General features: G+C 35.0%; 1 protein-coding gene and 1 long non-coding RNA gene across 2 annotated transcripts; both read left to right on the plus strand.

The window, feature by feature from the left end:
- The first annotated feature begins 4,212 nt into the window (after positions 1–4,212).
- hoxb13a (homeobox B13a) lies at positions 4,213–5,945 on the plus strand. Its single transcript, XM_055180435.2, has 2 exons — positions 4,213–4,971; positions 5,305–5,945. The coding sequence occupies exons 1-2, from the start codon at positions 4,308–4,310 to the stop codon at positions 5,550–5,552; spliced, it is 912 nt and encodes a 303-aa protein (XP_055036410.1). The 5' UTR covers positions 4,213–4,307; the 3' UTR covers positions 5,553–5,945.
- A 10,226-nt stretch (positions 5,946–16,171) lies between these two features.
- Positions 16,172–20,422, plus strand: LOC129436427 (uncharacterized). The gene is made up of 3 exons (XR_008641825.2): positions 16,172–17,381; positions 18,556–18,619; positions 18,715–20,422. It is a non-coding gene; the product is annotated as an uncharacterized lncRNA (long non-coding RNA).
- Positions 20,423–22,635: the final 2,213 nt, after the last annotated feature.

Consider the following 22,635-nt stretch of genomic DNA (forward strand, 5'->3'; position numbering starts at 1 on the left):
AATTAATTAGTTTGTTGGCGTTTGTTAGTTCAATGTGAATTAGCCCTCACTTAACTTTATTCACATTTTTCTCTTCACTTTCGTCTAGGAGATGGATGTTTGACGCATTTTGTGTCATGTTGCACAAAATCAAATGTTTTTCTATATTATAGACTATATATTGCGTCAAGCATTCTCCACAGTAGTTTCCCAGAAGTTTGGGAAGTTCACTGAACATCAGTAGCTAGATTGCATGCAAATAATTTGATAAGACCTACACCTGTTTACCTATACGCCTATTTATTCCGATAGATATAGTCTCATTTCAACTTAATTTCAACATAATCTACAGTCATATGAATACCCTTAACATCTACTCACTTGCCCTGTCAATGTTTACGAATGACATTTCCGATAATTGGTCTGTGAATACAAATTTTTTCAAAGACATTTTCTCTCTCCCTCCCACTTTCCTCCTCTCTTTCTTTGTGAAATTTATCAACCAAATAAGATGCGCACTCACTGTAATATTAGGCTAAAGACTATACATTCATGGTGTTTAGTATTTTTATTTGTTAGCCGTCATACTTGAATTATTAATGGTATGTTATTAGAAACTGTTATTGGTATCTTTCATTTCATGTCATTTATAACCTTAATTGTCCCCATTACGTGTTATCAAAATGTTAAAAACAAGTTATTATGCAATAATTGTTGTACTTTGTATACTTACACCCTTTGGAGGTAGACCCTTTCTCCAAAATATTAAATATTCATCAAATAAGTCAAAGATTAATTAATAAAAAAGTAAATATATATGTGTGGACGACAACGTTGCTAATAAAAATTGGTGGTTGTTGTGGAGCTGAAAAGTGGACTTACATGCTTGACTAAATATGAAAAACATAAACTGTCGTGCATGTAAACCGGGTGTATACTGCACCCACTTTAACCCTGTATATATGTTGTATTCTAAAATCATATTTTCTTCCCTATTTGTCAGCCACGGTTGCTCCGCCACAGCAGCACATATTTCACCGTTATTCTCTTGGCAAGCACAGGTCCGTTTTGCGCACCGTTATGTGCCTGCAAAAGCTGCAATAACTTTATAATGATAAGCACGATATCACTTTACTCCTGTTTCAAAGAAAGATGGATTATTATTTTTTTTATTTAAATTAGTTTTATATCGCACAGACATTTAGAAAAACAGACAAATTGTTTTAGGTAGATATTTTTTATTTGGAAGTCATTTTAGAAAGCAGACGATACAGTATATGTCAGAATCGGGTTTCTTGAGGCTCGATTAAAATCCTTGTATTGACAATAGACATAGGGTATTGTTTGTTATTTTCAGACATATCGGAGGCGGAACATCAAGTGCTTTAAAAGGTCACTTTTTAAGACGATCATGTGCAAAGAATTTTGTTAAAACTTTATTTTGGAAATCAGGTGTCTTCGCATTTAAAAACGTCACAGAAATGTTAATTTTATATTTGAATAAAAATCGTTACAATCTTGTTATGCATGAAAAAAAAATATATATATATATATAAACTGCTCACCCACATATTTACCTATGTAAAATTAAATTACTTGGTTTGAAATCACTGGACAATTTAAATCTTCAGTTGTACGATTTAGAGATTTTTTGATTGTGATATTCTCAATTGTAATATTCTTAACTATCAGTACACTTAAGTCTCCTGTTGAGCCTGCGTCTGTATGTATTTATTCGTTGACTTTTGTGTAAACTTTACACCTTGGCTTACGAAGAAACTCTTTTTATTGTAGCCTATGCTTCATACAACTATCAAACGTACCTTATAGATCTTTATTTTTTATTCTGGAAGGACTGTGCACACTCTTATGGGCGCTTCATGGTACATTGCGCGTGGGCAGGACATCCTACAATTTGTTCATTGGGGCATTTCTTGGAGACAGTGTCTGTCTTGCATAGGCACTGCATTTGTTATGAGGCTGGTGTTGTCTTGAATCCAGAGTACCAGCTGTTCAGTGGCGTTGCTGTTGATAGTTCACAGTGTTTAAATAACACGAATCAAGGATTGCATATTTTGCAGGTTTTTAGTTAGGCGGATCGGCTAAATTTTGTTCAATACATTTTAGCATTTTAGTACTATTCAAGACGGCGTTAGTCATTTGTCATAAATCGCGGCAGTTTGTTATCCTTCATTCTTCAAATGTGTTACCCTTTGATGACAAGCTCGATCCAGAGACCTTGAACTTGAATAGTTTGTCTAAGGAGGGACTGCGTCTATTGCTGCCGCCTAAATAGGCCCTTCAGGGAGGGCTATACTCGTCCCTTTAAACTTGGCCTTGACCTTGAGGGCTTTGCCTGACCTGTTTGTAAAAACGACCGTCTGGGGATGTGTGTGGGAAGGCGGATGTAATGGGGAAGCTTCTTCTTTTCCATGTACACGTCTTCCATTATCCATTTTCATACAAAACACACAATGTATATAAAATATAACAATCGTCAAGGTAATCTAACCGATTGGAGAATGGAGATTGGATCTAACAGTATTAAGAAAATGGCTCCTAGAAAGGCGTTATATTTATATTTTAATTAATAAAATCCTAATTGGTAAACAATAAACAAAGTTTATTTCTAAAATGCATTTACACTTGTTACGTATTGTATATGTACGTTTTCAAAAATATTCCATATAGGCTAAATTGATAAAAACTGTTGAGAAGGGGACATCTTGGAGTCTTAAAATTGGTACATTTTGCTTACAAACAAATCTACATAAGCATTTTAATAATGCTTTGAATTGCGTTTAATTGAATTTCTCTGCATCACAGCAACACCGACAATTTAATAAGGAACCAACACAAGGAAATCTTTTTAAAATACTTGCAAAAATATCTGGTACATACATTTTCAATCTATGTTTTTCCGCTTCAAAGTTAAGACGGACATCATAAATATGAGATAACTTAAGAAATGTTCTGACTATTGGATGGGGAACCTTTATACAAGGATTGCTGCAGTAGGGCATTTTATAAAAGGGCACGAGGCGTTCAAAGTCATGTATTAAATAAGTTATGATTTAAAAAATATGGTCATGATAAATCATTTGTACATTTGGCACTGGTCATTATAGGCCTTTAAATGTCTATAATGTAGCAACGTGTGCTGGGCAAATGTGCAATTAAATTCTTAAATAAAAATTATGACCTATATAATATTCTATATACTGTAATTGATGTTTGGTACTGTGGAAATTTGTATTTAAAATCTAACGATACATGAACATGTTTATTTTCTCCAGTGTTGCCAACATATCCCATTTTCTCTCTCATTGCATGTAAAATTTAAACTGATTAATTTGGCCTATCTGAAATATGAATAAACTAATGATAAATAATTAACGCTTTATATTATAGCGCCATAAGATAAGTAGGCTATATTGTAATAGGAAGCAACGTGTATTTAATCTTTATTTGTGTGAAGCAGTTTACACGTATTAACGCTTTTGATTTTTGTAATTTGAAATTCAGGGTGTAATTCAGACACTCTAAATACTACTTTAAACTACAGTTTAAATGTACACATTGTCACTATAGAAATTGTTGTATGAAAGAAAAATATATCAGCCATTTATTTTCACCTTATGTTGGTATAGCCGTAACAAATGAACCTGTCGAAGAATGTATAATTTAGGTTAAACTGATAATTGATAAAAATCTAGCTGGTGGCATAGATGTGTAATGTGGTAGTTATATGCTTACCACTTTGAAAATTACCAAAACAACTAATAAATGGCCTATCAGTATGCTATTAGTTGTTAAAACGCCCAGATTTCGGTCTGACAACATAAGTGCAAAAAGCTAAGAATATGTGTACACAACTTTTGAAACGAATTCTGAACGGATGAATATACGAACATTTAGATCTACTGCAAATTAAGCAGCTAATAAACGAAAATGATATTCTTTACAAAATTCTCTATATTAAGATTTTACAGTGAACAAATAGCAAGATTCTACCTGAAAACTAAGAGGCAATAGATCGATCGGTGGGTTATAGACTAAAACAAAAATATACAATATATTTTGATCTTTAAAAATCGTGCTAGAAGACAGCATTTGGAGCACACTTTACAGAAGCTTAAAAAAAGTCTTTGACATTCCTACGTCAAAGTTTATTTAATACATCACGTGGTACACCTCTTATCCAATGAAGACAGGACAGTGCAGACTGTAGTCTGTTGCGTCAATGCAGCTGTGCCAATGTAACTGAGTGTTCTGCTTTAGACTGGAGTCTTTGCAAAATAATTCTCCATCTGAATGGTGAGCGTGCTATGACAACCTCCCTGGTTCTGAATCCTCGTTGGGCGGACACGGTTATGTTTGTGTATGAAAACAACTTAGATGAGCTGAAGAACATGGAGAGTCTGGTTGGGAGCGGGAATTTTGCAGCCAACCAGTGCAGGAATCTGATGACTCACTCGGCTTTGAGTGGCCACCCCTCTAGTCTCGTCCATGGCTCCAGCTTTTCCTCTGTGGACGTACCGACTTCAAGTTCTGCAGAGTCGGGCAAACAATGCACACCTTGCCCAACGGTTCCCCAGGCCTCGTCGACCGGTCCTATACCTTACGGCTACTTCGGCAACAGCTATTATCCTTGCAGAATGGGGCGGGGTTCACTTAAGTCTTGCACGCAGCCGAGTGCACTAAGCTACTCTGCAGAGAAATACATGGATACCCCAGTCACATCTGAAGAATATCCTAGCAGGGCTAAAGAGTTCGCCTTTTACCACAGCTACCCCAGTCCCTATCAGTCCATGGCCAGTTATTTGGACGTGTCAGTGGTGCAGACGCTTGGAACCGGCGAGCCGCGACACGACAGTCTCCTGCCCATGGACAGCTACCAGCCTTGGGCTCTAGCTAACGGATGGGGTGGTCAGATGTATTGCTCCAAGGACCAGACCCAGGCAGGTCACATCTGGAAGTCAGCACTAGCAGGTACATTTCAAGTCGTTTTACCCATTGTTTAACGCGTTAATGGTGCGGAATCCAAAAATATATGAGAAATTACGGATCTTATTTTAATCAATTTAAAAATGCGATTCAAAATTGCAGTATAAAGAGTAACATTTGGACATTTTCTACTGTAGGACAAGTCGCAAACATTTACAAGTACTGATAATAATGAAGGTTTAGCTAATAATGAATAATAACGAAAGACTTAAAATTTACATTTAGACTGAGGTCTAAATTAATCTTAGATTGGATCTGAAAGTCAATTAAGGTAGACAATTAATTAGAATATCAATAATAAAGATTTTGTTTTTCCAGATGTTGTTGCCCACCAACATGACGGAGGCTCATTCCGTCGAGGTCGAAAGAAGCGGATACCCTACACAAAAGTGCAACTAAAGGAACTGGAGAAAGAATATGCAGCCAATAAATTCATCACAAAGGACAAGAGACGAAAGATTTCAGCGGTAACCAACCTATCCGAGCGGCAGATCACTATTTGGTTTCAAAACAGACGGGTAAAGGAAAAGAAATTTATTGCCAAAGTAAAGAACCCCGCGCCATAATGCAGGCTTGAGAGCTGAATCTTTTTTTTCTCAAAAGATCTTCGCGTGGAAATTTCTTGGCCTGGGCTTGTATGTTGTTTACATCGAAAACACATAAACTGACGGACTTCATGTGAATAAACATATTCAAATGAATAATCTAAATAAAAGAGAATGGACTACGTAACTTGTACATATCGCACGTGCCTGCATATATGTAATTGTGTTCGTTTTAGTCGTGCTTTAGCTTCGAGTTTGCATTTAAATATTATATGTCAATGTTATATGTCAAGTATCCGTATCGCTCTTTACTCTTGTCAGTACTTGTATTCTATGTTTATATCGCTTGTAAAACAATATATTATACATCTCAACTATTAATAAAAGTGTTACTTCCATTCAGTGTTTTGTAAATAGCATATGTATTCACTTCAGTTACCATAATTATTAGAGGTAATACATTTTTAACCTTTTCAGTCCTTGATAACAACATCACCTGACGTCAAATAATGTCAAAGAAATTACAAAATCAGCTAATATTTTTTTCTCATTTTTAAACGGCTTCCTTTAAACATTTTTTAAATACTAAGTAGACGGCTGTTTGTCTTACTGTTGAAATATGAAAGTATCATTGATTGCATTTATGGATTTTTTTTTACCATTTTTAAAATAATATTTTTTATAACATATTGGAGCTATCAACAATCCTAAATGCTTATATACCTTCATAAAGAAAGACTACTGATTCTTAAACTTAACGATCTGGAATTTCCTCCTCACGGTATAGGACAGAGCAGGAGCGGGAGTGTTTTGATGTTGGCTGTGAGTGAGGGGGCGCTTGACTTACTGAAGATCTACTAAATCAACTCTTAACCTTGACCTTGAACGTTACATGTTTCAAGATAAGAAATAAACTGTCCTTCCCGACACATTGAGTAGACCATTCAAACTAAAACACTGCTCTTAGCCCCTTATAGATTACTGGAATTCTCTTGTTTTTTTGCGCAATTTCAATTTTTGAACCAAACAATATGTTATTTAGGCTGTTTGGTTTTAAAGCTGCAGATGTCCACACCATCAACTATTCTGGGCTCCGTTTATCTCTTTGTATTTTAAATGTTACTTCACCGTTCGCGCATTGATTTACGTACGATGATGCCGTTTATAGTCACCAGCAAGCGTAATTTACGTTTCTGTCCGGGTTTGAACAGTTTAATTGTTGGACAGTAAACAGATCCACAGCCTACTGCCTTTGCAACCTACACTTAATGTCGGTGTAGATTTGTAAGGGTGAAAATGGTCCGCTAGGCTACTTGTTTCACGTTGTCACCTTCAGCTGGCAAAAAACACCTTTTTGTAAGAAAAAAATAAGAATAAAGAATACATTCTGCTCCAAACTTCTCTCAAACTGCACAGCATATGGCCAAATCGATGTATATAGTCTGTTTAAAAAAATAAAAGGCAGGCCTATATGTTATGTTATTATTTGTCATCTGAATACAAAATATTTAATTATTTTAATCTGCAGAATATACGTATACAACGGATTTAGTATTATTAAAAAAACCTGAATCAGTATAGGGCGTAAACAATTACTGTTTGTTATGTTTACAACTATTGCCAAAAGACAAACGAACCAGCTCTAAACAGAATAGTAATAGGCTATGTAAATAAAACGTGTAGCCTACCTTTCGCAGACAACACAGGGGGTAATAAATGTTTAGGCTCTTCCGTCAACCTCCAGTTAACATTGAACTTGACAATGTAGCTCTTGCTTTGAGTTTACATGTGATTCAGCAACCAATTCCTCTTGTTTGAAAATGCATAAACCACAGACAAACCAAGTATTCAGAGCTCGACCCGTTTTAACTCCAACAATAAAGCTTCCATATTTGATTAAAATTTGGGTTTTGTTGATTATCTAAGTAAGCTAGGTGTTCTTAAAGACCTCAAGGTATTAAGAAAGAATCGATAAAGCATCGATTAACACAGAATCAGTATGGGGCGGTTTCCCGGACGAGGCTTATCCTAGTCCCAGACTATAATGCATGTTTGAACTGCTTTAATATAAAAACGTCTTTCACTGATGTATCTAAACATATAGGCCTATCAGTGCCATTGTTTTCTCTCAAGATGCACACCAGTTTTTTTGTAAGGTGTGTTTATGTCCTATAATATACCCAAGGCCTTAGATGTCAAACCGGGAAACCCAGCAGCAACTGACCCACAGTCATTTAATATTGTCCTATAATTTATTATAATTTTATTTATTAATGTGATTGATATTGCATTGTAAAGTACAAAGGTAATGCATTTGCACATAGTGTTAGGCACATATTTGATAAGTAGTTCGATCCTATTTTGTGTTTTCTCTAAAAACTTAAAAGGTCCGTCCGCTTATTCACTCACGCGGACTATACAGCACTTTATATCGTCTAACACAAATCAATACATAATGTAATCGATGTTTTCCTTCTCCTTTAAGATGATGCATTTGTTTTGCTTCCAGGCGAGATATTTGACTTCAATGTAAGTCTTATCTCCTCAAGTTCACGTCCATATCCCCTCCCCCATGTTAACTGTAGTCTTTAACACTGAACCCCCACTCCGCATTTCGGACAGGCTTTTGTTAAGCCGCGGACTTCACAGTTGAACTTGAGACATCTTGTAAACAATAAGTAGTCTGGCCCTTGTCTGGGCAGAGGTTGTCAATAGGCTCGTAGATTAGAGCAAAGTGAGGTCTCATAAGAAAGAGAAGAGGAAACGACTTCACAAGAAAGGCGGAGAAGAAATGTTGAAAAGTTGACATTCTGCAAAATGATTGGTGCATTTAAAGTGTTTTCGTGACACAGCACTCAAATGCTTAAAAGCTAAATTATCTCGCATATTTTTTGCAAATGTTAGAGACTGGCACTATTTAACCCCCTGACTTCTTTAAATTTCACTTATTCATTCATTCATTCCTTCCTCAATATAAACCTATCCCTTATTAAATGATTAACATATTTTCTACATAACTGAACAAATCGGAAGTAACTAAAATTGTCTATAGTTTGTTTCTCCGAATTGATATCTGTTTAAACATGCATTGGGTTTGGTAGTGTTAGTCTTGTTTACTTTTGTTGCTAATCAAAGTCACGAGAAATAGTCTACTTTTTAAAATAGTGAATATTTTTTGTAAACTAGGTTTCGTTTCAGATTCGTTTGGGGTTTTAAATAGCCCTATTTATATTTATTGCGCGCCAGATCTCACGTGAATTCGTAAGTATTTTACCAGTTGGCTAATTCGTATGAATTCGTAGTGAATACATGTACAATTATTATTATAAAAACGTAGAAGGGGGGACAAGTCATTTGACCAGGCAGTTTTGGATGTTATTGAAAGAATTCATAATTCCACTCAAATAGATTTTTATATAGCCTATGTATACATACATCTGGGCATCAAAAGTTTATGTAAGTAAATCTTATTCCAGACATGGTCACGAAACATACCTATTTGTCAAGTCAAGTTTTTGTTAGATTGTTCAAACACTTACAACATTTTATTCCTTTTCTTATGCAAGTAAGCAAGCGGTTTTAAAAAGATTTGGGCTCATGCCTGCACTAATGAGCATCTGCAATCACACGACCAAGTTGCGTTGTAGCAGCTTTCTTGTTATTAAATGCCAAACCGCCTAAATACAAATAAACATAGCCGTTTTTCAATAAAATAACCAAATATATTGGCATGCAAATCGTTTTTTTAAAGGCCACTACAATTATGGTGACCTTATAACTCTAAATTTTGGAAAGAAGTGAGTTTCTCTGATGCTCCGTTATGTGTATCACTGAGATCATTTAGCCTACTGAAAGCTTTAATTCTGTGACGATTTCGGTTTATTTTCCTTTCCTGATGTTTTCAAAAAAATTGTTTACTAATTTTGTTTCATCAATGCTTTGCTAATAGGCCTGATGACTTGATGTATGATAAGCTACACACATATATACATATCTTAGAAATATTTGCTTCTAACTCGGGCTTTAGACTAACATATGGATTGTAAGAAACTTTTGTAATTAGCTCGGCATAAGCCTACGTGTTGTTCAGCTGCACGAGCAAGTCACTCTACGATCCAGATGTGAAGGTGCCCTGTGCGCACATGCTGCTCTCCCACTACTGTGCCTTTTCGGTTTGCTAATGTGAAATTGTATTTTTTTTATCTTAGGGCCATACTTGCACTATTAACAAAGTTGTAAGACTTGTAAATAGTGTTTAGTTTTTCTGTTTTACCTTATCTGCTCTTTACTTTGTTTCTATTTTAGCTCTTAAAATGCCAATTTAACTTAAAAAATTACAGTACAGTAATATATACAGTTATGTACAGTATGTACAGTTTGTTTTTGTAGACACTCTATCACTCTGAATTTGTGGCACAAAGCAAATTTCAATTCCATTTTTTCACCAAGTTAACTTTTACTGGTACAAAAATAACTATTTACAATAGCTTTTGCCATCTTTGTCATGATTTAAAAAGATGGCAAATCGCCATGAGACTCTTAATATTGGTGACAACAACTGGCAATCAGGGTTTGTGAAATTGTAAGGTAATATAAAGTTTAAGTTTTGAAGAAAAAAACAATACTGTTTAAATGAGAATGGAAATAAAATCTTATGCTTCTATTTTAGGTTAAACTACGTAAAAGTGTAGACGACGTATTTAGAAATAACTATAACACACATTTAAAATACCCATCCTCTTTATAACCAACAAGATACAAACATGACCAGTGTCATAGCTGACCCGGGTTTCCGGAGAACCTGCAGACATTTTTTTGTCTAAATTCTCTAAAGTTTCCCGAAAAAAATTAAATTAGAAAGACACCTTGTAAATAAAACTCTTGCCACTGAGAGTTCAATATGCATAAACGAAATAAATGTAGTAGTCGGGAATACAACAACTATATCAGGGCGACATTAGTTAGTATTGCAAAACTGAATGTTAACTGTTTTTTTAATTAAAATGGCTAAAATAGATCTCAACATGCCACTCGATAGCCACAAATTTGCTTGGGAAACAAAGTTTTATGTCCAGGATACTTTGATAATACCGTGTATCTAAATTTAATACAGTAAAGACTTTTCTTAAAAAGAGAAAATACAAATTTACAAGTTACCTCTCAAGCAAACAGACCTGCATATATTGTGCAGTTTTTCTGAAACCAATTATTATTTTACTATGTTGCGTAATGCCGTGCTTTTTTTAGGAATTATGACTATAGTTGAGCACTTTCAGGCTTACTTACGTCTATTTGAAGCTAACGACGAGCGACCCTCTTGTTTTTAAAAACAGGCATTTTCGTGTTAAAAGGCTATCAGAAAACATCACTACACTATTTTCGAAGTAATACATTTCAGGCATTATAAAATGTTATGATTAATTGTACACTATTTATAAATAATTTTAACTATAACAAGATTTTTTCTTTGGAATATTAAAAACATAAATAGTTTAACAAGTGATTTTTAACGTTTCCGTTTTCTTTAATAATAAATTCACAAGAGATTTTGAATTTGTCCAGCAGGGACAGTTTGCTATAACTTAAATGTTTAGACATGCCTTTCAGATTTTGGTCTTTCAAACTTTAAAATCCTATATAATATTCAAATGACGTTGTGCTCATATCTAAAGCGTGTGTGTAAATGAGTTTCTGGTACATCCTCATGCTGTGCGCCTTTTATATTACGTAAATAGAGAGATTACACTATGAATGCAAATGCAAGTCAAATCAACACCGTAAATGACTTTATAAATAGACCCTGACTTGAAGGGCTTGTCGTCTGCTTGATTATTCCTGACATCTACTGGCGACAGGTTGTTACTGCAACTTGCACAGCTCAGACGAGTAACTGTTACAGCAGCATTAGGCTTTTAGATGAACTACCAGCCTCAACCTATTGATGTTGTTGTGGAATGCTATACGAATTCATCAGTTACCTTTGTGAGTAACTCCTTAAAAGCACACGGCGATTCTGGTATGATAAAAACAAGTTCTGGTTTCCTGAATGATTACCCTTCACAGACAAGCAAGGTCACACCATATTTCATTGTGGAGGCTCTGATTTGAACACGTCTTTTTTACGATTCTGAAAAGGCGGTCTGTCTCTCGGTGACGACACCCACTGCGGGTTTTACAGGAAGCCTCTTTATTGAACTGTTCTCGCTCTGATAGGCATCCAGAATATTGGGCGTGTGTTCTTTGACCTAATTGTCTGTTGGCGGCTATAAGCGTCGCGGAAATACACAACTATAAAGGACATCAGCCATATCCAGTGACGAAGATTGTCTGTCCGGTTCGCATATAAATGAAATATTAAATCTGAGCCTTTATTAGAAATGCATTTTTAATTTTTTAAAACTCATCAGTTTAGTTGGTTTTAGGATGTTATGGACCTTCATGAGGACATGATTATCAAGGTTTTTACGTACATTCGCTCTCGCGCGAACACATGCTTACAGGAAATGCACCCTGCCCACCTCTCCAGATAATTTCAATATGTCATTGCTTTATTGTCATGACAAAAACTGTACATTTAAAAAAAGCCTACATAATGTAAAATGCACATAGACACGAAATACATATACAGTAGGCTAATAAAGAAAAATAATGTCCAGGGTGCTCAGGGAGTTCAAGAACAAATATTTGAAGGTGCTCTTAAATGTATCGGTTAAAGTACAAGAAGAGATAAAGTTTGTAAATGTTTGAACTTGTGGTGTGGTTTGCCTAATGTATTTTGTGGAAGTTCTTACTTAATTTTTTTTACAACAATGCGGACCTTTCTTTCTCTGGCAGCCATTTTTAGCGAGGTCTCTCTCTCTCTCTCTCTCTCTCTCTCTCTCTCTCTCTCTCTCTCTCTTTCTCTCTCTCTCTCTCTCGCGCGCGCGCGCGCACGCAGTTTACGTCGGTTTTTTTAAGTAATACAATATCTCCACCTTGTGGTCATTATATGCAACGACATTACTGGTTTAGATCTTTTGGCTCCCTCGTTTGTTGATAATGTGTATGTGTCAGCTACAACTTTTAAATTTAGGCTATCACATACAGTAGTCTCTCGGATGTGAAAATCATTTTGTTAAATAAAGGAATTGTTCACCCATTGACTTTTCATAGAAATAAAAATGAATATGGTCAAGTCAATGCGGAGAATTTTTGTGTTAAGTACTCCTTTAAAGTATACTGTGTTAGCCTCTTTAATATTTAATAATAAGACAAAACAGATCTGTTAGGTCCCTTTGAAGGAGCCTAAAAGAGACTAAAAGAGCCTAAAGCACCGTACATGAGGCTGGGGCATGTCTGCATTAGTTACAGGTGGTGCTAATGTGAAGCAGGGTCTAGTTACCCGTGGCATGTGTATATGGTCTGCACTATCCTGACCTAAATTATGCAAGTTCATATCCAGCACAGAGAGAGAGGCTCGCTATGGATTTTCCCCGACTTGTGTCAGCTTGACTGAATGTGTGTTTTCGCACTATTCTTCATCAGCTGGGTAACTAGATAATTATATATATAATTGTATAGGTTTATTTTGTCACTTTGCAGCTCTTTAGCGAGATAACTGACAGCAACAGCCCAACGTGAAGTTCACATAAAACAGCGCAGAGATTAACCGGATTCTTTTCTGTGCTTGACAGTCAACCACTTATAATCTTGATTTCCCTAAAAATGGTCTCCTATCTAGTTTTACAGCTATTCTGTGATCCATAAGATGAATCGTGTTGCTACTGTTTGCTGGTACTGCCTCCTAGAGGGAACAGAACATAAGTCAGTTCCAACAGACGCATGTGTATGAAATGAATCACGTGCCTTAAGGTGACCGAGTTCCAGATTCCAAAAATGATAAAAGATTTGCATGAGAAACACTTTTTTTCAGGTTCTGTCTGGTTCCGGACATTTTTATTATTAGGCTATATATATTATATTATATGGGTTAACCCATATTTCTATTAACTTTTATTTGAAAATGAGCAAATGTTCAAAAATTCCCTCAAATTGGACGTATTGTACTTGACCTTGTGTTACTAAAATCTTTGCACAGATGGGGGTCATTTTTGCACATTAACAAACACGTTTTGTAATAAAACCAGTTTATTGTTGTCTGAGTTGCAAAACAGGATTAACCTTTTGCCTCATTGAATCAAATAAGATGGACGACGTTACATAATCCGTCATACATGCTGGATTGTACGTTTTTGTTTATTTATTTATTTAATTATTATTATTATTATTGTTATTATTATTATTATAGCAGTGTACATGTTCTATAAACAGCTGTAAAGCATTCATCTTGAACTAATTTACCTCAAGCCATGACTATTTCTAAAATTGCACTACAGCCTCAAAAACCTATGGTATATGCCTGTGAACAACATCTGGCCCTCCAACTCAACATAGCCTACAGAACGTGTTTTTATTAAAAATTAATGTTTTCCGTAGCTATTATTGATTGTCCAAATTCCTGCTACACCTTGCGATAATTTATGCATAAATGTCGTCATACCAAACTATGGAAATAACCACAATCTTGAACTTTTAAGAGAAGCTAGTAATTAGATTAGTCCCCTCTCCTCTCCACAGCAGACACATGTTATTTAAAGACGGCCTGGCAGTAAAACTTTACAACAAATGGGGTGGCTCGGTTGTCATGGCTACAGTTATACGAGTTTGACCGAAGATCATCTCACCATTTGGAAGGGGCCAGCTTTTCTGGTTGTGATTATAAAACTGGAATGTAAAAAATCGACAACGTTTCATTTTCTTTTACGCTATTTGTTAGTATCAGAAGGAAACACAATGGCAAAGCACACGGTGGCTGGGATTTGATATATATATATGACATGTCTGTCAGAAAATGTTTAATGGCTTTACAGCACGCCAGACAGAAAGTAAACAAATGCCCGAGATTGGCGATGTCAACGTCAACCTTTCAAGAATTCGCTCGTGGTACATCGAAGGCCAAAGGCCTTTAGCCGCGAAGCTATTTGGATTTAGAGAAGCAGTCACAGAAAACGTAGCATTCATCTGATATTTTTTTTATTTGTGAGAGGAAGTTGACCGGAAAGCAAAAGTAAGTGAACACTGCATTTAAACATGTATTATTTTAAAATTGTTTATCTCCACTGTTAGTTTGTTTAGTCTATTTCTTGCTTTGGATTGCAAATCAGACAGGCTACGACACTGTTCAAACATGAACAAATTTGTTAAACAACAACAAAAAACCTAGCAACGTTAGACCTTAAAATACGGGGTAATTTTATTATATCTTTTTGTTCTAATCTGTGGAAAAACAGGCTGATTTTTAGCAGCCATTTTATACGAATTAAATTTAAGTCTAGGCAACATATTTTTGCACTTAGGCTACTATGCAATTACACAATGCAACACTGTACGCATTAATTTGTCACCTTAACAACGTTTTGTCCACACGGGATAACAGAATATTTGGTTCGGTAAGACTAAAATGTGCTTTTTTGGCAAACATTATTACATTAGATAATGTCAAGTCAAGTATTTCACAATATGAAGTCATTGTATTTTTTGCCTTGCAATGTTAGAAAGCTACTCATCGCATTTAGAAACCCATAAATATATTCATAACATAAATATAGAGTTATTAAATAACAGAATTTTATTTATATATGTATGTATGTATGTATGTATGTATGTATGTATGTATGTATGTGTGTATATATTTGTGTAAGTTCTTTCTTTAACTCTATAATTATGTTATTAATATATTTATTGGTTTATATATATATATATATATATATATATATATATATATATATATATATATATATATATATATATATATATATATATATATATATATATATATATATATATATTCCTATTGTACAATTTTATACATATATGTTTTATACCTATTCTTTATACATGTATACATTTTTGTAACTTTGTATAGCATTTTAGCATTTTTCATTATTGTCTTTATATGAATAACTGTTTTCCTCAAGTGAATTTGGATAAAAGGTCTAAATGAAAGTATAATATATTATTTAAATATTTAAAATAATAATAATAATAATAATAATAATAATACATTCGACAGACAAATGTAAAAAAGGAGAATCGATATAATTTGTTAGATTTGACAGGAAACTAAAATTGGTATTTTAAAATCGTAGCCATAATTCTAGATACTGACTGTAAATACATATCGATCATTAAAAATCTAATTTTTGTTTGGTTTAAAATCCAAGTCTGTGTTCGGGTTTAACAGTAAAAACTAGATACTGTGAAGATCGGCATAATACAGGACACGCTTCATAAACTATTTTTGAGATATTCACTTATTCCAAAGAACGTTCAGTTTTTTACACAAGAAGTAGGCTACTTCAACAAATGTAAATCTAAAATAATTCTATTACTATGTTATAACAACATACCAAAAAACCTGCCACTGCTATCTTAATAAATAGCCTACAGTATAGTATAGTCTACAGAATGTTTGCTACTTCTACTACCTGCAGCTAATGGAATTACTAATATATATAATATATATATATATAAAAGTCATGTATAACTGTTGCTCTTTTTAGTCTTAGCGTCAGTGCTCAAAGTTTTAATGTAATTAGGCATTAGGGCAGGAGCACACGATCTCCGAGGTGCGAGGACCCTATTGTTCTTCAAGGAGTTATTATTATTTTATTTTTGTATTAACATCTGATGTCAGCCAATTTAAGTTTATATTTTGGACAAATATTTATTAAAATTCCCCGGATAATGGATCATGAGACTCATGTATTATGTACCCGATCAAGTTACTTTGGTGGTGAACGAAATTTTAATATTCGCCCTTATTCTATTGCTATACCTTTTGAATTATTTTTTTTATTTATTTTTAACATTATCAATTACGCATTGTATTTTTGAAAAGTAATGATTGGAATTGGAAGAATTGGATGCCTGATAAGGCGTTTAAAAACCGTTCTGCAAGGGGTGGAGCTTGTCCGTGAACCCCAGTCTCTGTTGAAGGATACAAGGATACGTAAGTGCGCATTACTGGTTGAAAAGAAATTTGTAAGGGTGTGTTGCTTTGGTCCAAAATGTGCTCCAATAATGACATACTCTGACACATTCGTTTTCACACCGTTTCCGATTAACTCTTATGATAGCCACGGTTCAAAAGATCCTATGGGTGGGGCATACAGAAGCTCACGTTCCAACCTGGACTGTCAAGTCCAAAATAGCTCGACCACCCCTTCAGATTCGGGCGCGTTCCAGACAATAAACCAGACACATCCGGTCCAAGAAGCAATGGGTCCATCGCATCACCAGTTTCTTTATGGACCTGTGAACTATGATGGAGTCCCGTCCAGGTTCCGCAGGTCAGCACGTGCCGCTTTGGCACTTCAGGTGGAAAGCAGAACACCACCTATTTTACACTGGAAGCGGCAGTGCAAGCAAGCCAGCCTTTCGATTTCTCCGCCTTTAGCAGACTCGTGACGGATCTGGGCTCTCTGAAACTTACAGGTTTTTACAAATAGTCATTCTCCAGAACTATCCTTTTTCCCTGGACTCAAACTCTTCTTATTCAACAAAGACACGGACGATAATCGCCGCATTCCTATCACTCAGCCTGCCAACATTTGCACAGTTTTTCTTTCTCCGCGCCGTCCTGTTTCGAAAATGACAACAAGCCTGTTAGCCATTATTTAACGCTTCATGGAACTACACGACATGGCAGCTGCACCGACAGGACCACACCGAACATCGCTCACGCAAACAGAGACGACACAAAGCCCAATAATTTCCAATCAGAGAAAACACATAAAGGAAACTCGCAAGGTGGGTAACAACGTTAAATATCGGGGATAAAGATAAAGCAAACTACTTAAAGACCAAGATGAGTTTTTTTTTCGTTCCGAAGGCCATTGTAGGGTGTAGCCACGAAGACACAAAGGGAGCCATGGTTAAAATTGAATTTATTGCACGGAATTGCCCTAGACAGACTAAATTGCACGTCTTTTCTCAGAACATCAAAAAAGCGGAAGGATCCATTGTCAACTGGAAGGCGTAGAGTGGGCCAGGTGTGCTATTGCTTTAGGGCTCAATTTTACTGCGGAGAAAACAGAGGGCAGTCAAATTCTGGTTTTAGCATGGGCTAAGATAACATGGGATAGCCAGCAGTCCAAGTTTAGTGTCAAAAGAGTGTTGTCTATATTTAACAAGGATAGCTGTAAATAGACAAAAGTTTGCAGCCTAAAATAATCATTTAAACAACATTTTTATTTGTAATTGTTAATTAACAATTTCTGTATCAGTCATTTTAAGGATTTTGGTAACCGTGACAGAGGCCTTAAGCCTTAACTAAAGTGTGTGTTCTGACTTATAGGGACGGTTTCCCTGACATGGCTTAATTGAGCTGCTTTAATTTAAGAACATCTTGCACTGACATATCTTAACATCAGTGCCATTGTTTTGTTTCAAGATGCACACCAGTATGGTTTCTTGTAAGGTATGTTCGTAAAAACTTCTTAAATGTCATAATATAACAAAGGCCTGGTCTTGGATTAATCTAAACCCTGTCCGGGATACTGCCCCAGTCATTTAGTGTTCTTGTTTACAAATTGTTTACTGTCATTAATTCTTAAAATTTCACCAAATACGTTTTGCATTTTTAATATTTGATTTCCTTGCTACCTATATGGTCTTTTAAAACGTTTATGTTAATCCTATTTTTAAACTCCAATGTGCATTTTGTTGTCCACTTTTAGTGACTGAATCTTAACGGTTTATAGGCTATTCAACGGCGTGTTCACTAAAATATTGAGATCATTTTTAAATATCAAGAACATATTTAGATGTATTTTAAGTCAGCAGTTTGTTAAATGAAACCGATTTACGTCACTGTGGCTTTATAATAGCAACTGAACTAAAATGTGCATGGTAAGCATATCGCTCATTTTCAATTTTTTATCCTGATTTGTGTTTTTCTTTTCTCCCCCTCTCACCAACCCAGACACGCTGCAGTGCGTTGTCAGTAATTACATTATTTCCTGTCATAAAATGTCGGACACAGCCAGGTAATGGCCGCAAGCTCAGTGGATATTCGCTCACTGTGAAGGGCGACTTTAACAGACTTCTCACTCTCTCTCTCTCTCTCTCTCTGTGACTTTAGAAAACGCTGCGAGTGTCTGGCTTTCGGCAAAAGCGGGGAGGAAGAAGCGATGTCCTTACCACAAACACCAAAACACAAAATAGCTGGAAAAGGAATTTCTATTCAACATGTACCTGACTCGCGAGCGCCGCCTGGAGATAAGATGGAGCGTAAAACTCACGGACGCCAGGTTAAAATCTGGTTTCAGAATCGTAGGATGAAAATGAGAAATGTCCAGAGCACAGGACAAGGGACCTTGACACCAGTTTCACTCTCTGAAATGATCTGTAAGACGATGTAAAAAAAGCTAACTGTACAGTGGCTTATCGTGTTGACACAGGCCGGCCCTGTAGTGTTTGTTTATTTATTGATGGCTTTTAGGTTTTGTCCGATTCTCCGATTCTTTTAAAGACTTGCCGTTTTATATATTTCGATATCTAACTCATATTTAAAGCTGATTGTTTGCAGGATCTAAGCATTATTCAGCGGTTTTCATTTTTAACATTGGCATATTTTTATATTTAGGCTACATATAGTGTGACCGTCTTTTTCATTTTAAGGCACGTTTACCAAGAAACATGTTTTGAGTTGTACGCTTAAACAGAAAATGAATATCTGTTCTTACTAAGGGTTTATGCATTTACTGATATAGTATTATTTTTATTATTAAAATGTTTGCTTGGACTTTCTTGTACCTTCAGTGCATACAACTCAAATCATGTTTCTGGGTCAAAATAACTCAAAATTATGGAGCATGTCACATATTAGGGTACAATAGATATCCAAAATTAACAAATATATATAAATATAGTTTATGAGAGGGACATTATTTAAATAAAGCAAGACATTTTCATCAGGCCTCGGTACTGTTATTTTGTCAGAATTTGCACTGGATTAGCGCAAATGCACAAATTTATTAGAAAGGTACAGTCTAGGAATTATTAGTTGACTTTACTTTAAAATGTAGGAAACCCGTTGCGTTTAAAAATTCTGGTACATAACAGTATGAAAATTGCTTGCTTAAACGCAATGGGCTTCCTCATTTTTTAAGTAAAGTCAATAATCATTTTTAGAGTCTATGCCGATGTAGGCTACTTAGCCGATTGAGAAACTTTTAAATATGTGTTGCTTAACAAACCATGCTTTCTAAATAATAACAATTCCAATATCCAAAGCCAATGAGAATACGAATTTCATATATTATGTTCTATATCTGAAAAGTTTTAATTGTATGCGAAGCGTGTTTGTCATATGACTTTGCACGAATATGTTTTGAATTGGATCATAGCCCTACTTATTTTTCCAATATTGCTCTGCACATGAAAGAAATGCAGCAGAAAAAAACAGCACGCACTTTTTGTGAAAAACACATTTAGAAATTGCAAAGAACATTTGCCAAGCTTTTCTCTCTGTTTACTAATAATTACTATGAAGCATGTTGTACGAAATGAGTTTATACAGGTATCATAATTTTGGGAAAATTTTAAATATAATCTGATAGACAGGATAATGGGAAAAGATAAGGTTGTTTTACCATAACAATAAGAAATGATACTCTAAAAAGTCTTAACGCTATTGTTGTAGCAATATATGGTATTTCATATTTATTAATTACAATGTACATTTTAACCAATGAAAAAATGGCATGAAGTGCAGGTCAGTTGTAAGTAACGCTGAAGAAATTAAAACAATGAAGAAATGAAGAAATGAATTAAAATATACAACGCTGCAGGTCTGAGCTCATTTCAATAAATTCAATATATTATTTTGAAACTTAGGTTAAGAAACTTTTTATAAATATTACAATTTTGCAGAACTACACTTAAAAGCATTTTGCCTATGTGAAATTAAAAGCTAACTGGACATGATATGATGTGAACATCACAAACTTTGGGAAAATATGTATCCGTTGTTTACGCTTAATCCACAGTGACTGGAAGATTTCGGAGAAAAGAAATAATACAGAACACATGTTGATATTGCTTCACTTGGTACAGTTCTTTCCTTTGAGTGAAAGACGAGTCTTTGCTTTGGTGAACCGCCATGTTGAAATCAGGCAATCCCCAACGCCATTGGCTAGGCAGGGGCCTCTTCTTTTAACAGGGGCAATAGACGCTTTTATTACCCCCAGTCTGGAGACAACCGGACATGCTTGTGAACTTAAATTAGTTTATTTCAGGCCAATTCTGTAGACAGCGCCGACGACTTCTCTGTATTCTATGTTTTTCCTGTACAAGTCAGAAATATTGCACTTTATTTCTTGATATTTTACCCCTAGTGGCCTTTAACAAGATTCCTGTTATGTTGAACGGTGGTCTTTGAACGTACTATAGCACTGAAATATGAGTGCTCATCCGGTTCAGCACTTTTGGACGCTAGATACTGGCAGCTAGCCTATTCAATGTCTTGCCTTTGAACACGGCGAAGACCAAGCTGGTGTGTGATTTAGGTAGTTTCAAGTTGTTGGGCTGGACGTTTAATATCACAGGAACCTGAAACTGCCTGAATTGCTCCAGTATAATGCACCATTGGCCGTTCCAGCTGTACTGAAGATACTGTTACAACGTCACTCAAAGTATTGATTTGATAAATCTTGTTAAATCTACAGTCTTTACAGATACAGTTTCAGTTTATTACTTTAGCCGTGATCGTTTGTTGTACCTTTCTTCTACAACCTGTTGCACGGAGCTTTACATAAGATTTACGCAATGTCTGCTATATGAATTCATTTTTAACCATTAAGTTTACCGATGTTTTAATGAATTCTTGACCACCAGCAGCAGCTTGTAGGCTACTATCCATCCAAAACACTGCATTTCCTGGACAGCTTTTTTCACACTGGGCTGTTTTTACTCGACGCCATCGCAAACATCCTGCACCATTGTACATTTTATTGCACATTTCAATAACATATTAGCCTACTCTATAAATATCCACATACCTTAGGCTATATTTAGTGGTAATTAAAATGCTGTCACATATGACTGTTTAATTCAAAGAAGCACAACATTATTATCTTTCTTACATAACAGTGGTCACACAAACAAATGCAATAAAATGAAATAAATGAATGAACTAATTTCTGGATTTGATGCCTTTATAAATTGATGAGTATGGATACGAAGTGTGTGTGTGTTCATTTTTGTAATTAACTTAATGACACATGCAATTGTACCCTGCATTGTGGAATTTTTAAATCGTTCTCGTTTGAAATCAAGGTACAAAGTAAAAAAAATATATTTAATTTAATTTTATATTATAAGCAAATAACCACAAAGGCATGGAAATTTTTACATATAGTTTAGAGTGAAGTTACATGGAGTTATTCAAATGTATTTTTTATTTAAATAATGTAATAAGTACTCCATTCTATTATGAACATATATTATGAATATATGGCTAAAGTATATTTATAAATGCATGTATATGGGTATATTTGATCAGGGCCAAAATGCTGACAGCATATTTTGTTTATAGAAGGCTATAAAATAACATACATTGGTTGTTTGGGGGATTTGTTTCTTAGCTCAATATTTTTTTATTTTGTTTCAGGTGTGGGCACATAGTTGGACACATACATTACAAAAATAAATGATAACTGTAGTGAAACTGTTGTATGTAAAAGCAAAATAGGCACACATCTTTAATTACTTGAATGAGCATGATTATAATACATAGAATACAGTCATGTTTATCTAAGATAATATAATAAAAACATTACAGCCTAGCATTCAGTACACGTTTTATGTAGGGTTTTATTGCCTTTTCAATTGTATGATTTGGTTTAAAAAGAGCATTTTCCTGATGTAATCACATTTTTGTAGTTTCCCTGATTAAATTTACTTAATACACAAACGTCTTGTTATGTTACCAGTCCTGTCTACACGTTTTACGGTGTGGTTCGTAAAATTAGCACGAAGCCAAATGCATGTGGCTAAAGTT

Source organism: Misgurnus anguillicaudatus, chromosome 19 (assembly GCF_027580225.2).
Source record: "Misgurnus anguillicaudatus chromosome 19, ASM2758022v2, whole genome shotgun sequence".
Classification (NCBI taxonomy): domain Eukaryota; kingdom Metazoa; phylum Chordata; class Actinopteri; order Cypriniformes; family Cobitidae; genus Misgurnus; species Misgurnus anguillicaudatus.

What these genes read in the sequence shown, in the direction of transcription:
- hoxb13a (XM_055180435.2), top strand. Translation starts at nt 4,308, where the DNA reads ATGACAACCTCCCTGGTTCTGAATCCTCGTTGGGCGGACACGGTTATG. An exon ending in CTGGAAGTCAGCACTAGCAG is followed by an intron (nt 4,972 to 5,304) that starts GTACATTTCAAG and finishes TTGTTTTTCCAG; the next exon opens with ATGTTGTTGCCCACCAACAT.